At 33.8% G+C, this 22,161-nt stretch overlaps 1 protein-coding gene across 3 annotated transcripts in view; it reads right to left on the bottom strand.

Moving 5' to 3' along the window:
• The window catches only part of MTA3 (metastasis associated 1 family member 3), a 139,434-nt gene that overhangs the window by 70,784 nt on the left and 46,489 nt on the right, over nucleotides 1-22,161 (bottom strand). For all 3 annotated transcript variants that reach the window (XM_063077954.1, XM_063077955.1, XM_063077956.1), the window contains exons 5-6: nucleotides 9,293-9,356; nucleotides 8,375-8,492 (exon numbers count right to left, since the gene is read on the bottom strand). In XM_063077954.1, coding sequence (XP_062934024.1) covers nucleotides 8,375-8,492; nucleotides 9,293-9,356 — 182 coding nt within the window. The remainder of the gene's footprint in view (nucleotides 1-8,374; nucleotides 8,493-9,292; nucleotides 9,357-22,161) is intronic.

Here is a 22,161-nt window from a genome sequence, read left to right as displayed (position 1 = left end):
TCATTTTTCACTGTTTTTGTTTTAATTGTACATTTTTAAATTTTATTTTTCTATTGCTATTACTTTATTTTTACTTATTTTTTCTAAGTAATAGACTTTATTTTTATAGCAGTTTTAAGTTTACACAGAAATTGAGTAGAAAGTACAGATAGTTCCCATACTCCACCCTACCCCTAGTTTCTCTTATTATTAACATCTTACTTAGTGTGGTATATTTGTTACAATTATGAACCGATATTGATATACTATTATTAACTGAATTTTACATTAGGGCTCCCTCTTTGTGTTGCACAGTTCTATGAGTTTTGCCAAATGCATAATGTCATGTATTCACCATTACAGTATCATACAGATTAGTTGCACTGCCCTAAAAAAGGTTCATTTTTAAAGACCAGTTAAAAACTGAAAGAACTGAAAGCTGCATGAAACTTGAGAATGCAGAATGACACAATTACACTTCCCTACATGTTAAAAATATATAGACAGTAATGGGGAAAAAAAGATAGTGATGGTAAAAATAAATCTATATTTTTAAATAACACAGATGAAATGATGATGCTACTCAGTATTAAGCCCTTTTGTTATACACTCCAGAATGTACAGGTAAGATTGATGTTATCTTTAAAATTCAAGTTAGTTAACTTGATAAATTTCAATTCCACCCATACTTTCTTCAGCATATAGCAGAAATAGGACTCATAAAAATCCTTAATAAATTCACTGTAAGAAAACCATAATTCCTCCAGCTATATTTTAAGAAAACATTCCTCAATACATTTACAATAACACCAAAATATAGACAATACCATGAGATGAGAACAAAGATAGCAGGAACTATAAAAAATATACATATGCACTATAACAAAGAGTCATTCTAGCCTAAATGGAGATTCACATTTTGGATAGACCAAATAATTACATTCATATCAGTTTGATCCCTTCTTCACAGGGGAAACATCTTTAAGAAGCTCTTGAATTAACTTATTTAGAATTTGTATAAGTAAATTTCCAGCTAAGCTAGCAGCAATCTTTGGAATTGCCCTGGTAACAGTGGTACACCCTGGTCATATTCATTCTAGTCTCTGCAATAATCTCCCTTCCTTCCTCCATTCATGATACTCCAGGCAATTCTGATCTGCTCAAGTACTACATCATCAAATAACCCAGCCCATTAAGATCTACCTAACCTCTGAATTCCTACAAATGTACTTACCAACTAATTGTATGATTACACATAGCCTCCTACTTCTGCTTCATTTTTAATTTTGAAGAAATGTATTTAAATGTTCACCCTAAATCTCCAGCTATATTTTAAGATTTCTAGAAAATACTGACAAAGTACTTCTTCAGTATATCACCTAAGAGCACACACTGTTGTTCAAATACTCTAAAGAAGTAAGGCTGTAAGAAACTCTCATCTTAGGGGCCTTTCCTGGACAATTGTAAATGTTCTTTGTTCTAAATACAAATCATTTTCTTTCCATCAGCTGTCAGAGTACTATACTTTTTGTGTTATATTTAACTCAGAAACACACACAGATGCCATTTATCACTATTTTTATTCAATATTGTTCTGAAAGTTCTGGCCAATGTATTAAGTTATGAATCAAAGGAATAATAAGTTACTAGAATGGTACACTAGAAAATAAACATAAAAATTCAATGGCATTCCAAACAAAGAAAATATAATGTAAAAAAAAAAAAATGAGACAATAAAAATATAAAACACTAAGAAATAAAATTGGTGATTTTATATAAAGAAATTATAAAACCTCAAAGAAGGTAAGATCATCTGAGTCAATAAATAGAAAGATTTAAAATCCTAAGGATATTTTTATACAAGTATCTTGATAGGTTGAAATTTGTAAGAATTTAATTTTGGAAGGAGATAAAATAATTTATATATCTCTACAAATGATTTTAATTCCTACAAATCAAATAGTATTATTTAAATAATAAGAGAACAAATTAACCATACTGGATGGGATTACAATATACAGTGACAGTAATCAATGTTGTACTAACAAAAATAAACACAATCAAAAGTGTGGAAATAGACTAAATCATATAATAATTTATATTTGAAAATGTAAGTATTATAACAATTACGTAAATATTAGCTAACATTTACTGAATGCTTACTATGTCCCAACAACCCTTCACAGCAAGGTTCCTCAACCCAGACACTGTTAACACTTTGGGCCTATGTGTCATAGGAAGTTTTGCAGCACCCCTGGCCTCTACTCACTAGGTGCCAAGAGCATCTTCTCCACTCCCCACCTCTACTCACTCCACCAGTTGTGACAACCAAAAATGTGTACACATTATCTAATGTCCCCTGGGGGACAAAACTGCCCCAGAATTGAGACTATTGTTCTCCATGGTTGCAATCAATATCTGCTTACACTTAATTTTATAGATTGGTATTTTTAAATTGATTAGCATCCACCACATTATTAAGAAGTTCACATTCTACAAAATTATCTATTGAAAATAATAGGGTTTTTGAAAAAACCGGACAGAATTTTCAAAACCTAGGGAACATGGTAACCAGAGCACTTAACAACAATGATGAAAAGTAACAATCACAATAAAAAACACTAGCGCAGTTAAATCTCCACTGACGTTTGCTCCAAGCACAAAGGTCAGTCAATCCTTTACCTCCTTAAACCCCGGACTCATGCTTCTTCAACTGAGATGGAGGTCCTTGGGTACAGTTTCAATGAAATTAAAAATTGAATCCAGGATACAGGTTTGTTTTCTTTTAAACACTGGAGTAAATATCTTCAGACCCTTCAACTGAAACTCAAAACTTTTGCATTTGAGTTTTAACATAAAACTCATAAAACATAAATCTTCTATTTTAACGTAGCATAAAGTGCCACAGATTTTGAGACCACTAAATCAGCCACTACTTTCACTAAAAAGCCACTACTTGCACTCCTGTAGAATTTCCACCTTTCCCCCCCCTTAAATCCTCCTAATCTGCAGAAATATTTGTTTCCCTGGTTGCTGGTAAAAGCCTCATGTGAACTGACACAATTTCCACTCTGTACTGACATTTTCCTATTTACCTACTGCATATGAGCTAATTCAAGCTTTAAAAGCATGTATTGTACCAAAAGATACACTAATTTAATCCTTTAACCATCAAAAAGAAATACATCCTGAAATTCCTAATCATAATAGCAGGAGACGGTGGTGGCAAAGAGAGAAGTGACCGTAACAGCCAACAAGTGTTAGGCACTGTGCCAAAAGCCCTACAAGAACTACTTCCTTTACTCATCACAACACTGTGATGTGCCTACATACATTATCATTCCCTTTTTAAAGAGAAAGAAATGGGACTCGGTTTAAATCGTTTTCCCGGGCCGAGCCCGTGGCGCACTCGGTAGCGTGCTGCGCTAGCAGTGCGGCGACGCTCCCGCCGCGGGTTCGGATCCTATATAGGAATGGCCGGTGCACTCACTGGCTGAGTGCCGGTCACGAAAAAAAAAGACAAAAAAAAAAAAAATAAAATAAAATAAAATAAATCGTTTTCCCAAGGTTACCCAATTAAAACATAGCACAGCCAGGTTTTATCCAAACCTGTGAATCTAGAGTCATTTTAGTTTAATAATTTAATTTTAATACCATAAAACTTATTTTAACAGTTAAAATGTTAAATTTAATACGTAAAATAAATTTTTCTTAAAATTCCAATGCTACAACATATTTAAATAATAACTCAAAACTTCCCACATATAACAACTTTTTCTACAGAAAATTCTCTAGATGGTTTATTCAAATTCAATGAAAGATTTAAAATTTCCAAGAAACCTTTACCTTCATTTGCAAATACATACTCATCTTTCCAGATCTCAAGAGTTTGTTCCTGAGCTCATCGTGGGTAGTCACAAATGAATTTAAAAGTTTCAAAGACACAAAAATATTTATTCACTAGAAAGACAAATGCCATAGTGATCTCTTAGAATCCATCAACACACATCCACAAAGAAAGGAAGCCTTCAGCATATTCTTGCACAGTCCTGCTGCTACCACCTCCCCAGGATATTAATTCCATTTCCACATGCCATGCTAATGCAAATAAAAATGTGGCCACTGGTTGAAATGTACCCACTTGAGAGCATCAAAAGAGTCAGTAAGCATTATTTGCAGCAAGCCTAAATACTTGTACCTGAATACAGTATTTTCTACTATTTCAATTTCTCTACAACCAGGTACTGGCTACGTATATGGAAGTTTCGATAATGGCAATGTCTGCGTTTTTTAAGTGTGTTTTAACTGTTGGTATAAATACAGGTATCCCTAATGCCCTCCCCGCCCAAAATTTATTAATTAGAAAAAAGAAGGGGGTTCTTAAAACCTTGCACCTAGTTGGCTGCCTGATTACAAATAAAACATTCTGTATATGCTAAATGCTTCAGGCTGAAATAGGGTCCAAAATGACTTCATTTATGATGAAAAATATGGTATTTTTCTCCAAAATCTACAAATACACTGTTTTTCTTCGTTAAAGATGAATACATACAAATAAAGCTAACAAGTTATAAAGGGACCACTACTTTTGCTTTCCAGTATAATTGCTCTTTTCTACTTCATTTTGTATTGTTTGTAATAAAATAAATCAAGATTGAAAAATGGGAAAAAGCAAACAATACAGTGCCATTTGTTATGCTAGGTTATAAAGGGACACAAATTCACCATACGCACTTCTAACTGTGCAGAGTTCACGTGGGGGTCTGAGCTGTGTAACAAAGAGACAGGATTGTAAAGAAGTGTGGAGCACTGGCCAGGGGCTTCCAACTTGTAATACTCCAAATTCCGCAGTTCACTAGGGTGTCCCAAAAGTCTTAATGGGGGCCTGCTCCCCACATCACCCATAACAACCTGACTTTTCTTATTTTATGTAAGGTGATATTGTGCAGTATTTCATTTAAAGAAAGCATTATCTTCCCAGAATAAAGTTTGTAAAACACTCACCCAGAGGACTACTGGGAGAAACATTAGGTTGAAAGTCAATTAACATTCGTTAATGAACTATAGGATTATATTAATGAATATTCAGTCACATTTTCTAAATACAAAGAATGACTTTGTCAGATAGCTGGCATAACTTCCCAAATAACATAAGCTGTTAAGAATCATTGCTCTTACCTGCAAAATAAAACTCAAGAACCTCAAGGCCTTTTTTGAGGACTATAGAAAAAATTATTGCATTTTATGTATTATTATGTTTCCTAAAATAATTTTTAACAATTCCAGGGTAGGCAGAGATGGTTTCAAAATTATAACCAGACTATGATTTTCAGGGGCAAATACCACATTTAAAGAGTTTCTTTCAAATAAATGGGAATTTGTGAGATTCTATGATCTGAAATTTTTGCCCACTGTTATTTGGAATATCCCAACTTCATTACTTGGTTCAGCACTTATCTTTACATCAGCAATAAGCAAAAATGTATAGGCTTACTATATGCCTACGCTTGTGCTCAGTGCTTGAGAGGACCACATCATCAACAGCTCAGGCAGACCACAATTATGAAAGTCAAATAATAAAAATAGTGTAAAAGATTACATGAATGACATGGCCTGCAGAGTTCAAAGAAAGAAGAGATCACAGTTCAAGGAAGAGTTACAAAAGGCTTCCCAGGGAATGTAGGACTTAGGCTGGGTGCCTATGCACTTATGTGGATCAGTAGACTTGCTAAAATATCTAACTAGGAGAATATACGCTTGTCAATAACTCACAGAAATATATACTAAAAAGGAGGAGATTTACCACATGTAAATTATATCTGAATTAAAACAAGGGGGAATGGGCCGGCCCGTGGCTCACTCGGGAGAGTGCGGTGCTGATAACACCAAGGCCCCGGGTTCGGATCCCATATACGGATGGCCGGTTCGCTCACTGGCTGAGCGTGGTGCTGACAACACCAAGTCAAGGGTTAAGATCCCCTTACTGGTCATCTTTTAAAAAAAAAAAAAAAAAAAACAAGGGGGAAATCCACATGTAAATGACAACTGTGAAGACAATTTGGCATTTTCTATAAAATTTAAAACACAGGTGCTCTATGACTTAGCAATTCCACCTCTAGGGATATATTTTCCAGTTATATCTGCAGAGTGCACAATTACCCATTAAATAAGAGGACAGTCATTGCAGCACCATTTATAAAGTTAGAAAATCAAGTATCTCCCTTAATAAAATAATGAATATTTAGTGAACCCTTAGGTATGGTGCTATAAGTCTAATATCAAACATTAAGGTCTATAAATATCCAAAATTAGTTCTGGAAGACAAGTTGATTTGCACAGATCAAAATGCCAAAAAATGCAATCTCTTACTCTATAATAAACTGATTCACTACTCACAATCTATTCAAAAAAACTTCCAAACACAGCTGAGTACAGACATGGCATTCTGTTCTCCAAGTTCAATCATTTATTGACTGATCTTCCTGGTACTGGAGTTCATGAAAACACAGAACTCTGCAGCCTGGTGTGATTCACAGCCACCCTACTTATCCACCACTGGCACCAATGTGTGCTATGGTCCACAAAATCTATCCTGAGTATCTGTTGATTCAACTTTCCAGCACTGGTTTTCTAGAAGTAAGACAAAAAGTAGAGAGAGAGGAGAACCAATGGAAGAGCTCCTAAGTTTTAACAATCAGATGTTAGAAACAAAAGTGGAGGTCTTTTTGTGCATAACTAATCATAAAGACCTTAAAGGAAAAGACTAATAAATTCTAATAATTCTGCATAGCAAAAACTAAATAAATTTAAATTTAAAATCACTATTAAAATTCTTAAAAAATCAAATAACAAAGGTGGTGGGATTTGTAATACTTTTGGACAAAGGACACAAGTATTCAAAAGGTTCTTGCCAAATAAAAAAAACATAAGTAACCAAATATAAAATGCACAAGAAATTTACTGAAGAGCTATAGATTACTAAAGCAAGCATAATCACAACTTTGAAAAATGAAACAACAAAAAAAATGACATCAATATGCATTTACCAAAAACAATTAAGGAGAGGGAGGGAACCATAATAATCAGTGTTGGTGAAGGCATCTGGTTTTTACACACATGAATTAATATAGCTTTTTTGAAAGGCAAGAGAGAACTTTCAATATCTAAAATTATTCATACTGAGCTGGCTGGTTAGCTCAGTTGGTTAGAGCATGGTGCTATAAAATTATCCATACAATTTCACTTCCAGAGAGTATGCTGGAAAAGTATTTACACAGCATACATATATGTGTAGATTTTCAAGTGGCACCATTTGTTGTGTTTTTTTTTAAAGATGACCAATAAGGGGATCTTAACCTTTGAGTTGGTGTTGTCAGCACCACGCTCACCCAATCAGCCAATCGGCCATCCCTATGTGGGATACGGACCCATCGCCTTGGTGTTATCAGTACCACACTCTCCCAAGTGAGCCAAGGGCTGGCCCGCACCATTTTTAATATCAAAAAACACAGACACCTAAAAGTCTATCAACAGGAGACTGGGAAGGGAAATTGTGCTGTATTCATAGAAATATAAGAACTATACTGTCACTAAAAAGAATAAATTCAGTCCACTTACGGAAAAATGCTAAAGATACACTGTTCACTAATGTTGCAGAATAGTATGTGCAACATGCCACTATGCAAGGACCATTTCTGGATGGATTATAAGTCAAGGTGTAAACAAAAGAAGTACCCTGAATGGTAATAGTAACTAAATGCAGAATAGAAGTAAAGGGGATTCATTTTCTACATTATACATTGCCTTATTTACTGTTTTACTCTTTAATGGTAAGAATGTTTTACTTTCGAAATCAGAAAGTAAAAATTTTAAGTGTACAGTCATGACAAGAGAAAGAAAAGTTAGTTCTCAGTAGGAAGATCTGTTCTTAAAATGCAAAGCTTTATGTCCCTCTAGTACATAAACTACCCAGATCAGCCAAAAATCTCACCAAAACATAGCTTTTCACTAGATTCCATGGCCACCTCAGCTAGATGATTTACAGGGATTTAAGAATCTGAAGGCATGAGCATATTACATTTAAACACAAATTCATTTGTATCCCCATGTAGGCCAGCCACCAAAAAAAAAAAAAAAGGACAAGTTCAACAACACTAACATTAAGAAAGCTGTATTTAAAAGAAAAACACAACCATAAAACTTATGAAAATGCGAAGTCACAAATGAATAACCGATCAAATAAATTATTTTCCATTGCTATTTGTTATACTTCTAAATTGTGCTCATAAATTTTAAACTTTACCCTCAAAGTTGCCTCTTCCACATGAGATATAAGAATATTTGAATTTTAAGATATATGTGTTTTCACAGGACTTGAACCCAGAGAAAAACATACCTTCTATGAGCATTTCTGGAATGTCTGCTTGATATCTGGGTCCTACTCTGATTTCACCTTTGTCAGCTAATAGCGTTTTCACTGAGGGGTCATAGACCAATGAGTAGAAAAAGGTATCCTGAAAAAAATGACAGAAAATATCTAGGTAAACATAATTTGTTCTACTTTTTATAAAGTGAAAAAAATCAATGTCACAATAATGAAAGCATAAAACTTCAGCATGTATGAATTTTGGTAAATAAATTCATAAATCTTTAAGGAGAGCATGGTGTTATCGTGATCATGTAAAATAGTGCAAAATTAAATGAAGCCAAAAAAAATTAAATAGGAACAGAATAGTGCAAAATTAAATCAAGCAAAAAGAAATAGAAATGTTTTATTATTTGTTTTGGTCTAAAAGAAAACTACTTCTCAAACAGAGAGGAGAGAGAAAGAGAGAGAGAAGGAGAGAGACTGATTCCCTAAATACATTGCCAGAGGTCAGTTCCTATCCCAAAGATTGGTAAAGGACTGTGATTAAAAATCAAGTAAGTCAAGTGGATGGGAGAAAACTGTAAAGATCTTTGCTAATTTTCATCTACTAAAGTTTTTAGCATATACAAATTGCTAACAACACTAAAGTATTTATTTCATAAAGGCAAAAATATTTATCTACTATCAACTAAAGCATGTGCTATTATTCTTCATAAAATCTTTCATTACTGACTGAAAAACAGACACAGGGGTTTTTATTAACTCTTACCTCAGCTAAGCAGAAAAATCAAACTACCTGAATGTATTCTAGTCACTACACATTTACTATAACAGTTTTAATGGTGCAATAATACTTTGATACAAAAAGGAAATAAATTCAAAATTATGGGCTTTGTGTCAAATAAAGGGGAAAAAAACCACTAAACAAGTATGATTGTGACTAACCTCTTTATCAAGATATGACAATACTGATTCTGTTTCATTCAGAAGTGCAACACTGCATTTTCCCCTGTTGAAAGAGGAAAAAAAAAAAGAATAAATGTACGAAAAGCCACCTTACATTCACAGGGATGATATACAAAGTTAGGAAAATGCAAAATTAAGAAAGAGATGGCATTTAAGAATATATTTAAATGAATATATTTAGACTATTTAGACCTGCTTTACACTTCTGGTGCTGGGTAACCTATAAAATAAGATTGTCTTTGTAGACATTTATTGAGAGGCTAACCTGTGGAAGGAATTGTGTTAGGCAGTAAATCCTCACAACATACAACACTTTATAGGTATTCCTGATTATTCAAGGAAAAAAAAAAGAGTACAATGAGACCTTCAGACTAAGAGTTTCTGAATCTATAAACAGACATTATGAGGTACGCACTAGGGATCTTCATCACCATACAAACTGGTGTGTAAAACAACGTTCAGATTTTTTAAGTAACCACAGCATATGAGAACCTAAAAATAATGTAATTCAAATCAGTGTGTAACTAACTTACCTTTATTGAAACTGCTCTAAGGTCTAGTTAAAATTTAAACATAGGATCTTCTATAGAGCAAGGGGTAAAATAGAGATCTACAAATTCACAGACCTTGAGGTCTGCGAGCGTTTACCTTTGACCACAGTCCTGGGCGTGAGTTTGGAAATGAATGTCTATTTTTAAAAGGCTTGTCTAGACTTTGAGAAAAATTAAGGTTATCCAAATAAAAGATTTACAAGCACTTCCAAAATTATCCTCACCTGCTTGAAAAATTCAGTATAACTATAAATTTGACAGGAGAATTTTGATAGATTATTCAGGTTACAGATAACGGCCAGAGCTCACAAAATATATTTAAAATGTCATAACATCATTTGATTTTCTAAACAATAGTCACAACATCCCTAAGCACCAACATGTGAAAACAAATATATCACATGTACATTAAATAGGAAGCTAGAATAGCTTGCTGTAAAATTACCAAAGTGAAAAAAAATTCAAAGAAAAAAAATTACCAAAAGCAAAATAAAATACCAGAAGTAAAGTGCTAACACATTGCTCAAAAGTTATAGTTTTCTAAACATTTTGCAACTCTACACTCTTTAAATTAAAAAAAAAAAAAAAAAATCATAGAAACATCTTTCTGGTAATCATCTTAGGTTAATGTCACTCAGAAAGCTTTCTCTGAGAGCATGTGGTATTTCCATATTATACTGTCAAATCTCTAAATTGGTTACCAGAAGAGTTATAAATGTTTTGTTTTTCTAATATATTTTATTCATGCTTATTAGTAAAACAGAAAAAGTAACATTATTACTACAGCACACATAATAACACTCAAAGTCAACAATTACTTGACATACACTTAAAAAGGACAGAACTGCAACCAAGAAAATTGCTCTGTTGCCATTAGCACCTCTACAGTTACCACAGAATAAGTCCTATGGCCTGGGAATATGTGCCCACACACGCAGCACAATGAAGTAATAAATGGAGTTTCTAAAAATAGTTTTCATTTATTTTTTTCCATTCCATAACAGCTGACAAAGCAATACTTCTCACATTTAATACTTAATCATCTGGAGGAAACAATGCCCTTTTTTTAAGTTCTCTAAACTCAGGTTTGCTTTTTAATAGGGAGAAGCAAAACCTGCTGTTATTTTAATACATACCACTGTCTTTAATACTCAGCTGAATTTTAAGGGTTAACAGACACTGAAAATTCATATAAACAATATAGTATACTTAAAAGTCTCTTCCATGCAGTCTGAAGTAACAAAAGAATTTAAATTATCAAGCCCTTATTTTCAAAATTATATTAGGAGATAAGGAAACATTGGTTATACAGTTTTAGAACACAATACGACTACAAAAAAATATAAACAATACCCCAGTCAACCTAAAATATAAATTGGTTCTGGGACTGTAGTTTTATGCAAAGATGAAAGGATAATACGTGATTTTAAGCTTTTAAATTTTCTATAATGCAGCTACATTGTACTTTTTCCTAAATTAAAATGAAAATCTAACACTTAAGATTCTCATGTACATATATTAACAGCTAACAAAGTAAGAGGCTGAATCAGAATTATTTTATGAAGTAAATATGAATATGTAATTAACCCATGTACTACCATGCCCAGAGATGCTGATAAAAGTAGTTTAAAAAAGATGTTTAAAGCATTGGCTTCCTTTATGCCAAACAAATCTTGGCTCATAGAGTAAAAACATGGTAAATTTAAGCTAACGCCAACTTAAAGGAAATACAGTCAGCCCTCCATACCCATGGGTTCTGCATCCATGGGTTCAACTGAGGATCAAAAATACGTGAAGGAAAAAAAAAAACCTGCATCTGTATTGAACATGTACAGACTTTTTTCTTGTCATTATTCCTTAAACAATAAAATATAACAACCATTTATGTAGCATTTACATTATATTAGGTATTATAAGTAATCTAGAGATGATTTAAAGTGTATAGGAGGATGTACCTAGGTTATACAGGCATTTTATATGCCATTTTATATCAGGAACTTAAGTATCCACAGACTTTGGTCCTGGAACCAATTCCTCATAGATATGGAGGGACAACTGTTACAACCAAATTCTGAATATAGATAACCCAATTGACTTATACCTGAACTCAAGCAATGAACCTAATTGTGCCTCTTATACAATATTTTAATCCTTCAGGAATAAAGATACCTAAAACTAAACATGATATAAAGCACACCAAGAGCATAACACAAAGAAATACTACTGCAGACTCAGACTGCTTTTATATAGGGAACCATAAAGGCGTACAGAATTGCTATAGAGATTCCCACAGATCACTCATAAAGTTTTTGAAACTAAACTGTTCCAAAGACTGTGCAGGATGCTGGGATAGAGAAACATGTGAATAAAAAATTATGACACAACACGGTCCCATATTTAATGGCAGGTGCTGATCAGCCTGGAATCTCCAGCTTCCTTATTAATAGTATGTCCAGTATAACTCTACAGATTCAAAAACCATGTGTAAAAATGTGTATACAGGTTATATATTTAATCTAAAGATGTTACACATTTGTATAAATGAAAGATGATGAAATTAGTGGTCATTTCACCACTGCTTAGACTTTCCTTTAGTTTGACACAACTGAGGCTTGTAAAATAGTTCAGAACCACAATCCCTGCTTAGAAAAATGCAAATTTATTAGTGCCATGACAGGCTTAACTGAACCCCACTATCTTGGGGATGGATCCAGGAATCTACTTGATTAATAAGCATCACCAGGTAATCTTTACATACACCAAACGTGGAAAACCACTTCTACAGATGCAAAGTCTTACTTTAAACTTTTCTTGTTCAATGAAAGCCATTATTTCTTCATTAAAGAAATGCATTTTTCTTTTGGCTTTCTGAACACTTTTTCATATGAAAAACAAGCTCAAAATACTAGGCTCTATGATTGGAAATTCAGTGAATAGACAGTTTTACAAAGCAACAACCAAATTAAAAAATAATGAAGTTCAAAGATACAAAATGCTTTCAAAAGATCAGATTTCTCAACAGTAACACTGTAAGATAAAATAAAAGATTCAAAATTCTGAGAAATGATTTCCAAACCAGAATTATATGCCTAAACAAATCATAAACTAAATGTGAGAAAGCTTTTCAGAAATGCAAGGAATAAATTTTTTTACATTTTAGAAGACTAATCAAAAAGAAAAGGCAAAACAATATTAACTCCAAAGAAAACAAAAGGTACAAGAAAGAATATATGAGGAATATTTATATGTACATAAAACACAAAGATTATTAAATAAAAGGTATGATAATACTGGAAACACAAGAGAAAGAAAATAGGGAAGAGAGAGAAAGTAAAGAGGAATTTCTAACATTGAAAAATAGTAGCAATATAAGAATGGTGAAAATGCAGAAGCCACTGTCAGAGGGGTTGAAAATGATTACAAAGTGGAAACCACATATATGGCTCCCTTTATATACTATTAGACAAGTATATACATATATTTGATATTAAAAAATAAAATTTAAATTTAAAATGAAAGGAGGATCTTAATTACATAAAGTGCATAAATGTGTATGGCTACTATACCAAGAGAACAAGGATTATTTGTGATGACTCTACATCAGGTTTTCTCAACCTTGGCATCATTGATTGACGTTTTGGACCAGATAATTCTTTATTGTCTGTCCTATGCACTGTAGGATATTTAGCAGCACCCCTGGCCTCTACCCACTGGATGACAGTAGCACCCTCTCACCCAGCTGTGACAATGAAAACTGTCCAGACATTGTCAGATGTCCCCTGTGAAATAGATCGCCCTTGGTTGAGAATCACTGCTCTTCATTATGGAGTCAATGAACCATGGTTTTTCTAAACTATGTTTTAGTAATAAACATTTAAGATGGCCTATATAAGTGAAAGAGTATGTTTTTATAAATCTTTAGTTTATAAAAAAGAGAAGCACAACGAGGAGAAAGAAATCTGGAAACCTTTAAACATTTCTACTCAAAATTTATTTTCTGTTAATACAGTACTACTTTAACAGATATTAACAAATAAACATTAAAAGGAGCCCCCCCACCTCAAAAAAAGGAACATCTGGTTAAGGAGGTAAAGTAGAAGAATGAAAAGCCAAGAAGGTAAGTTTGGGCTTAACATAAGAGATTAATGGATTTTGTGAAGAAAAATGATGGGCAAGTAGTGTTTGAGGAAGGTCATTCTGTCCTTAGCACATGGAGACTACTGAAGAGACCATGATTCTGAAGATTTGATAACAAATATGAAAGAAACTGTCAAAAAGGAATAAAGGGAGGAAAAATCCTTCTCTTGATACCACATTTCTCTTTTTTAAGAGAAAGTGCAGTATTCCAAAGAAGGTAGTAGATGTTGGGAAGATCCTCCTCTCCAGGACAGGTGACAAATAAATGGTTTCGATCATCAGAAAAATCTCACAGATGGTTCCACAACATGTGGAACACCAGTACTTGGAACAATACACGGGGATATACTTGGCATCCAACCCAGTGCTCTTTGGCATTGTGATTTTGGTTGGGAAGGTAAACGCTTCAAACCCATGAAGGGGCTAAATGGTCATTTCAAAGGAAAGATTATACAGTACAAATATAACTTTCAACAAAAGCAGGCTAAACATGCAGACTTTAAATGTTAAACTGTGATATTTTTCTCCACTTACTTATTTTTCCTACAGTCCTACTTCTATGGCAATCCTAAAAGCCTAAGTACACTAAGTACTCATGTTAAGTTCATTTCTTAAGTAGCATTACTTATATTCATCAATAGTACCCTTTAGGTTAATACAAATTTTGCTTAAAAATTACCAAGAAATTGCAAAAATCTAACATCTTAAGATAAGAATATTGGCATAATAAAAGGGCAAAAAGAAAATCGCCTTAATTAGAACTATTTAAAATTCCAAATAAGCTTCTTTAACATTAATAGCCAGGGAGGTTGGGGCTAATTGGGTGGGGGACATGAGGTACAAATGCTATTAGTGGTAATGGGTATGCTGTCAGCATGAATCTGGCCTTCACATGTTGGGCCTGAGTGGTAGCAATCAGCTTCGTATCTCATGAATATTCATAACATAACCAATAAAAAAAATTTTTTTACAACCCCCAAAAAACATTAATAGCCAAACTGGGGCTCGCCAGTTAGCTCAGTTGTTTAGAGCACAGCCTTGTAAAATCAAAGTCAAGGGTTTGCATCCCCATACTGGCCAGCTCCAAAAAAAAAAAAAAAATAGCCAAACTGAAAAGAGACTGATAATCCACAGTGGAGTTCTATTTTATTACTTATACTCAAAAGTTAGTATTACTATTAATTTTTCAATAAGTGTTATCTGTAAAAAAATTTTCTCTAAAGAAAACCAAGAAGGTCTCAACAAACACATCATAAATTAAACTTACAAATTACAGATCCTTTCAGTTGAACCTCCCTGTTTTGACCAATGGAGAAATATGAAGAAATACAAAATACAGAAAACTTAATTAGGACATTTTCAGCTATTTTACTAGATATAATTTTGCAGATATACTAACAATCAGACATGTCAAATGACCTATGTACAAGTTTATTATTTGTAGTATTGTTTTTAAACAGTAAAGGCTAAAATAAACCAAATATCCATCAGTTAAGATTAAATAAATTAGAAAAACAGCCATAAAAAAGGATGAGGCAGATAGCAATTGGAGCTATTGCCAAGATACTTCATTTAAAAACCTGATAAAATAACAGCATCAGAATTTATCCCACAATTTACTTACAGATACACAACAACATAAATACCTCACTGCTTCTATGTCTAAGGAATGTTTCTGGAAGTACACATTAGATTCTAGAAATGCTAATAAGCTGGAGGACCACGTAGGAGTGAGACATTTTATGGTGAACCTCCATTTTTTTGTACATTTGGCTTTCTGAACCATATCAATATATTACATATTCTCCCCCACCAAAAAATTCTTCAAATTAAAAAAAGAGGGAGGGATTACAGGGAGATTGATCAGTTTTCTGTGATCCCGACAACAAAGAGGACTGTTCTATCATCTGCTGCTTTTGGAACCAAGTTTACACCAAGCATTCACCCAAACTCGGTATATCATCCCTAACCATAGCAGTGCATAAATTTACTCTAGCAATCACTCTATTCCTATCCACTAACTATAGGAGTATTTGAAACATTTTTCTTTAAAGAAAAAAATTCGACGTATAGATAAATATTTTCTGTTCATTCATTAGTTTCTCATATGACCACCTAAGGAAAAATTCTTCCTTCAAAATTTAATTACTCTAGGTAAAACATAAATCAAAAATTTTCTCAAATTACAGCCTTTGAAAATGGATGGACATTTTTTGTCAATACTGAATAAAAGAGTCACAATGTATTTCCAAAACAGTTTGATAACTCAGTTTCATAAAGAGACACAAAGAAGTAAATCCCGGTATCATGAAACACTTTTATTCAATGACCTAACTGAAAGAAGATTCACAGCATCCCAATGTGTGTGTGTGGGTGTGTGTGTCTGTTATATTTTTAGAGTCTCAATGGAATGATAATTAAATAACCAATGATAGGCAAAACCTATGTGTTTATGTCCTCTTTTCTGAGATGCCTTTAAAATGACAGCAACAGAATTAAAAACTAAGAACCTAAAACCATTGTAAACAGAATCCCAGCAGGCCATCAGCAGATGAAAGATTTCAAAAAACATTGGAAGACAGATAGGAGAGACTAAGCAGAGTAAATCAAAGTCCAGGATGAGCATTTAACAGGTAAACACTAGAGGCACTTTCACTAAGATCAGAAACTATTAAGCGTAGCATTGGTGGTTTTAGTTAATACAATTAGACAAGAAAAACAATTAAGAGACAAAGCCCAAAATGTGTACAAAGGGAGCTGATACTGAGGTCCTGACTAATTTCCAATCTAAGAAAGCAGGACCTGGAAAAGCCAGCTCCACAACTGCCAGTAGACAAAGTCTATCCACATAAATGGAGCTCCTGGTCAGCTGCGCTATTCCCTAGGTTTTGAGTAAGAACAGATAGCTATGAATCATCTAATACTTGAGGCCAGACTACTGCACAGAGGACAAATAAAAAATCAAAAGCTGAACCTAGAGAAAACAGAGGTGATTTAAGCAGCAAAAGAACTGTGAAGAAACTAATTATAATTATTAAAACGATTTGTGAAGATACTGTATAAAACAAAAATAGGATGCAGTGAAAAAGAACATGCAGAAAACAAAATTTTAAAATATAATTGGGAAAATTAAAATATCACTAGATGTGACAGAAAATAAAGTCAAAAATTTAGCTTAGAACCAAAAAAAAGGAACAAAAATGGGAAATATGAGAAAATACAGAAAACAAAGACAATCAATCCAAGAGATCTAACATACAAGAAACAGAAATACCTGAATGAGAGGAAAAAACATGAAAGAAATATTAGGGGGGGAATATTCCCAGCTATAAAGGGAGACAGATATCTTCAAATTAAAATGGTCTACCACATGTCTTCACCACTGATGCATTACTGTGAAATTTCAGAATGCAATGGATAAGAGAATTCTGAAAAGATTTCAAAGAGGAAAAAAAAAAAAACCAGGAAGTATGCAAAGTATGTAGGATTTATGTGTTATAAAACTAATATTCAGTAACAACGGATGTTTTACAACAATGAGGTAACTCCTTCAAAATTCTGAGGGAAAATCATTTTCAAACCAAAATTCAATACCAAGAAATACTATGTATCAAGTGTATAGTACTAAATTATCTATAAATTTCATTTCAGAATAGTATAGGAAGTATTACAAAATATGTTAAGGAGAGATAGACTCTGATAAGTTGAGAAGTTCTGCTATAAGTTATTATACATTAAAACATAAATCTAGGGCTGGCCTGTTAGCTCAGTTGGTTAGAGCACCGTGTTGTAACACGAAGGTCAAGGGTTCAGATCCCCTTACCAGCCAGCCGCTAAAAAAAAAAAGAACCAAAAAAACCCACATATAATTAAAATTAATTAGAATCAGAATTGACCTAGAACTTATTTCAGTTAATTTTCTTATTATAAAAGTAATTCAATTTTGTGGAAATAAAAGTAAAATCAATTACTTAACAAAGGGAAGTGCCTTGGATTGAATGACCCCCTAAAATTTAATTCCCACTGTAACTATTGAGGGTGGGAGATCCTATCATGGTAATTGAAAAGTGGGGCCTTGAAGAAGTGATTAGATCCATGCCATGGTGAATGGATCAATAATGGTGGTCAGAAGCATGGTTCCGGGGGCTTTAAAAGAAGAGCACATGAGAAGTTCTCTCTGCTCCACCATTTTCTGCCATGTGAGACCCCTGGGTCACTGTTGCCACCACCAAGAACCACCACCGAGGCCTTCAGCAGCTATGTTCCCTGGACTTTGGACTTCCCTGCCTCCGAAACTATAAGCAATAAATTTCATTTTCTTTATAAATTACATAGTTCCAAGTATTTTGTTATAAGCAAAAGAAACAGACTAATACAGGAAGTTTCTCTATAAAGTTATAGAAGTATTCCAACTAGTTTATGAAGAAGGAACAGTATAATTAAATTATTACCACTTCATAACAACTATAAATTAATGGATCTCTGGGAAGCAATCACCAACCACCAGAAACATCCCAAAAAGCAACAACTAAACATTATATATCTCCTGATACACACCACCACCGTCAAAGAAATTTTTGTCTGTTGCACTTGCCTGCTCCAGCACACCTTTAAATCTAGCTACCAATATGGAAGTACAAGGAAGAGAAGAACATGTAAAGGACACTGTGGGGATACAATCAGCAAAGTCTAAGCAGTGAGAAAGAAACCCCAGTTTCTTCAGCAAAAAACTGCAAGGAAAAAAAAAGAGAGAAGGAAAAGGGGAAGCCTTCACCCCCACTCCCCAGGCCTCCCAATGGACTTGGCACCATTTACTAAAATGACTACCTTTTCTCCACTACACTGCCATGGTGTCATAAATCAAACTATTATATATGTGAGTCTGTTCTGGCTTCTCTATTCTGTTTTGTTGGCTTATTTCTTAATCCACTCATTAATACCACCCTATCTTAATTATGGTAACTTTACAAGTGTCTTAATATCTAATCATATAAGCAACGTGAGTCCTCTCACTTTTGGTCAAGACTGACATTGTCAATGGTTCTCAAACTTTTTGCTCTCAAGATTCCTTTACATTCCTAAAAATTATTGAGGGCATCAAAGAACTTCTGCTTATGTCTATCAATACTTACCATGTTAGAAATTAAAACTGAAAAAAATTAATATTTAGTAATTAATTTTAAAAATAAACTTATTACAAATTAGCAAATGTGTCATGAATAATTACTGTATTTTCCAAAACAAAAAAAGTAACAAGAAGAGTAATAGTGTTTCACATACTTTGCAAATCTCTCCAATGTCTATTTTAATAGATAACTAGGTTTTTCACGCAGCTTTACTGAAGTATAACTAGCAAATAAAACTAGATATTTTTGCCGCACAGTGTGATGTTTTGATATATGTATACACTGCGAAACGACTACTAGATTTTCACATAACAGATACACTTCATTTTTTAAAAAGTCTACCTGATACCCATATCTACATAACCACAGTTTATCTTTCAGTAGTTATCTCAAGTAAAAATGGAGTTCACGAAAAAGGCAGCTTGAAGTTCAGCTCACAATTCAAACAATCCCATGAGTATTTTTCTCAAGGCAACCATCATGCTTCAATATGCATCAGAAGTGGGTTTATGTGGACTCCCCACTTCATCACACAGAACGTTAAAAAGATGTGTGATCTCTGGAAACATGATAGAAGTGATGGTTGCATAATACTACCAATGTACTGAATGTCAGCCATTGAATTGAACACTGTACAACAGTTAATGGTTAATTTGAAGTTATGTGAATTTTACCTCAATTTTTAAAAAAGGGGTCGAGATTTATTAAAAGTAATAAAGTGTACTGTTTTGTTAAGAACATTGTTAAGTGGAACTTGCTGGGGCTGGCCCGTGGCTCATTCGGGAGAGTGCGGTGCTGATAACACCAAGGCCCCAGGTTCAGATCCCATATAGGGATGGCCGGGTTTGCTCACTGGCTGAGCGTGGTGCTGACAACACCAAGTCAAGGATTAAGATCCCCTTACCGGTCATCTTTTAAAAAAAAAAATAAAAAGTGGAACTTGCTTTGTTTTTAAACTGTGAACGTACAGCATTGTAGAACACGGTGACTGTTAGCACGACCTGGTTCCACTCTCTTGACTTATGCTATGGCACCAGCAGTTTTGCCCACTATTGCTTTTGTAACATCAGTGCAAAACCAACATGGCGAGAAGGCAAATAACAACTTACTGTTGTTATGGAAACAGTCTTGATTTCACAACCCCCCTGAATGGGTCCTGGGAGATAACTGAGCACACACAAACCTTACTTTGAAAACCCCTTGTTTTCATTGTTCTTGATCCTTCCATTTCCATGAATTTTGAAATTGGCTTCTCAATTTACACACACTTAAACCCACACACATAGTCCTGCTGAAATCTGGAATTGTTCTGAATCCTTGGATCCATTTGGGAAAAACTCACATATTATGATGACATACCTGCATTTATTTAAGTCTTCTTTAATTCCTTCAGCAATACTTTGTATCTTCTATGTAGAGATTTTACACATCTTTCTTTAAATTCATTCCTAAGTGTTTGATGTTTTTTGATGACAATGTAAACAGAATCTTTTTAATTTAGTTTCCTAATTGATCCCTCCTCACACCATATACACAAATAGATACATAAGGTGGAATTGTAAAGCTTCTAGAAGAAAACACAGGAAATATCTTCACCCTCTTAAGAAATCTTTATCTATTCCAAGACAGTGACATGTGGATTAGTTTTTGAATGAGTGCTCTTTCTGAGTAACGAATTATTCTTACTCAATTTTCATTCTGCTCCTTCATCCACATCAAACCTAACAGGCACGTTTGTCAAATCTTGTAAAACAGAATTTCCCAGCTTTATTTAACTGTTCTCTCCTCTTGCTGTTCCATCATTCATTTTGAAACCATATTTCTCACATATTTAAAAACCAACCAACTAACTGAGAATGAGCAAAGATGACAACAACTGCACTGCAGAATAAGCACTACTTAACAGGGGAGGCAGGTGTAACATATACTGAGGCTCTTCTGCTACTCCACGCAAATGCCAGCAACACGGGGCCAGAATCCAGTGGTGAGCACATGTACACTTAGAAAGGAAAAGTGTTTTAACGATATACCAAAATGTTAGCAGTACTTCTGGGTGGAGGAATTACAGGTGTGTGTGTGTGTGTGTGTGTGTGTGTGTGTGTGTGTGTGTGTGTGTGTGTGTGTGTGTGTGTGTGTGTGTGTGTGTGTGTGTGTGTGTGTGTGTGTGTGTGTGTGTGTGTGTGTGTGTGTGTGTGTGTGTATCCATGTGTGAGAAAATGTCTTTTTCTTTATTTTCCACATTTCAACAATAAATTATATTGCCTCCATTATCAGAAAATAAACAATAAAAGTTTATTTAGAATTTTTAATGTGCAGTAATGCTGAGAGAACAGCAAAATGGGCATATCATAATATACTGTAGTGGGAATATAAACTGAAAGAATAATTCCTCAAGGAAATTTAGCATTTTGTAACAAAAATATTTGAAATACATCTCCCAAAGTTAGAAAAAGGTATGCTGTCAAATGATAATAGTTGTTAATGTCACCAGCTTACTACTGCTGGAGAAGGGAGGATTAAAAAGAATTTCCAGTAGATTTCTATCAATGTTTTCTTCATCAGAACGAGCTATGTTGTCAGGCATGGAAGGGTATGAAAATGAATGTCAAACGATATTTTTGCTCTCTATCTGATGTCCCAATGTGCAAATTTAAAAGAATACCATTTCCCATTATATGTCTATGTTCTCATTTCAAGAAAATTAGAAATATAGAAAAGTATAAAGATGACAACTGCCCACATTTTCTGATATTAAAACAATTCTGCAATGAACCTACTAGTATATGTATTTTTACAAACTTGTGCGAGAACTTCTGTAAGTCCTAAAAGCAGAATTGCTGGGTGAAATGATATGTACACATTATATGTTGATGGATTTTTCTGGTTATACAAACACTAACAACAAAGAAGAACATTTATTTCCCTACCCTAAATAACCCTGGTTAGCTAGAAACTTTTCCATTTATCCCTTTCTCGTGGTTACTGTAAACTTAAGTTTGGTGACAAATAATATGCACACGAAAGAGATTTCCTA

The sequence above is a fragment of the Cynocephalus volans genome, chromosome 14 (genome assembly GCF_027409185.1).
Source record: "Cynocephalus volans isolate mCynVol1 chromosome 14, mCynVol1.pri, whole genome shotgun sequence".
Taxonomy (NCBI): Eukaryota; Metazoa; Chordata; class Mammalia; order Dermoptera; family Cynocephalidae; genus Cynocephalus; species Cynocephalus volans.
The sequence above is the reverse complement of the archived record's forward strand: the minus strand, read 5'-3'. Positions and strand labels throughout refer to the sequence as shown.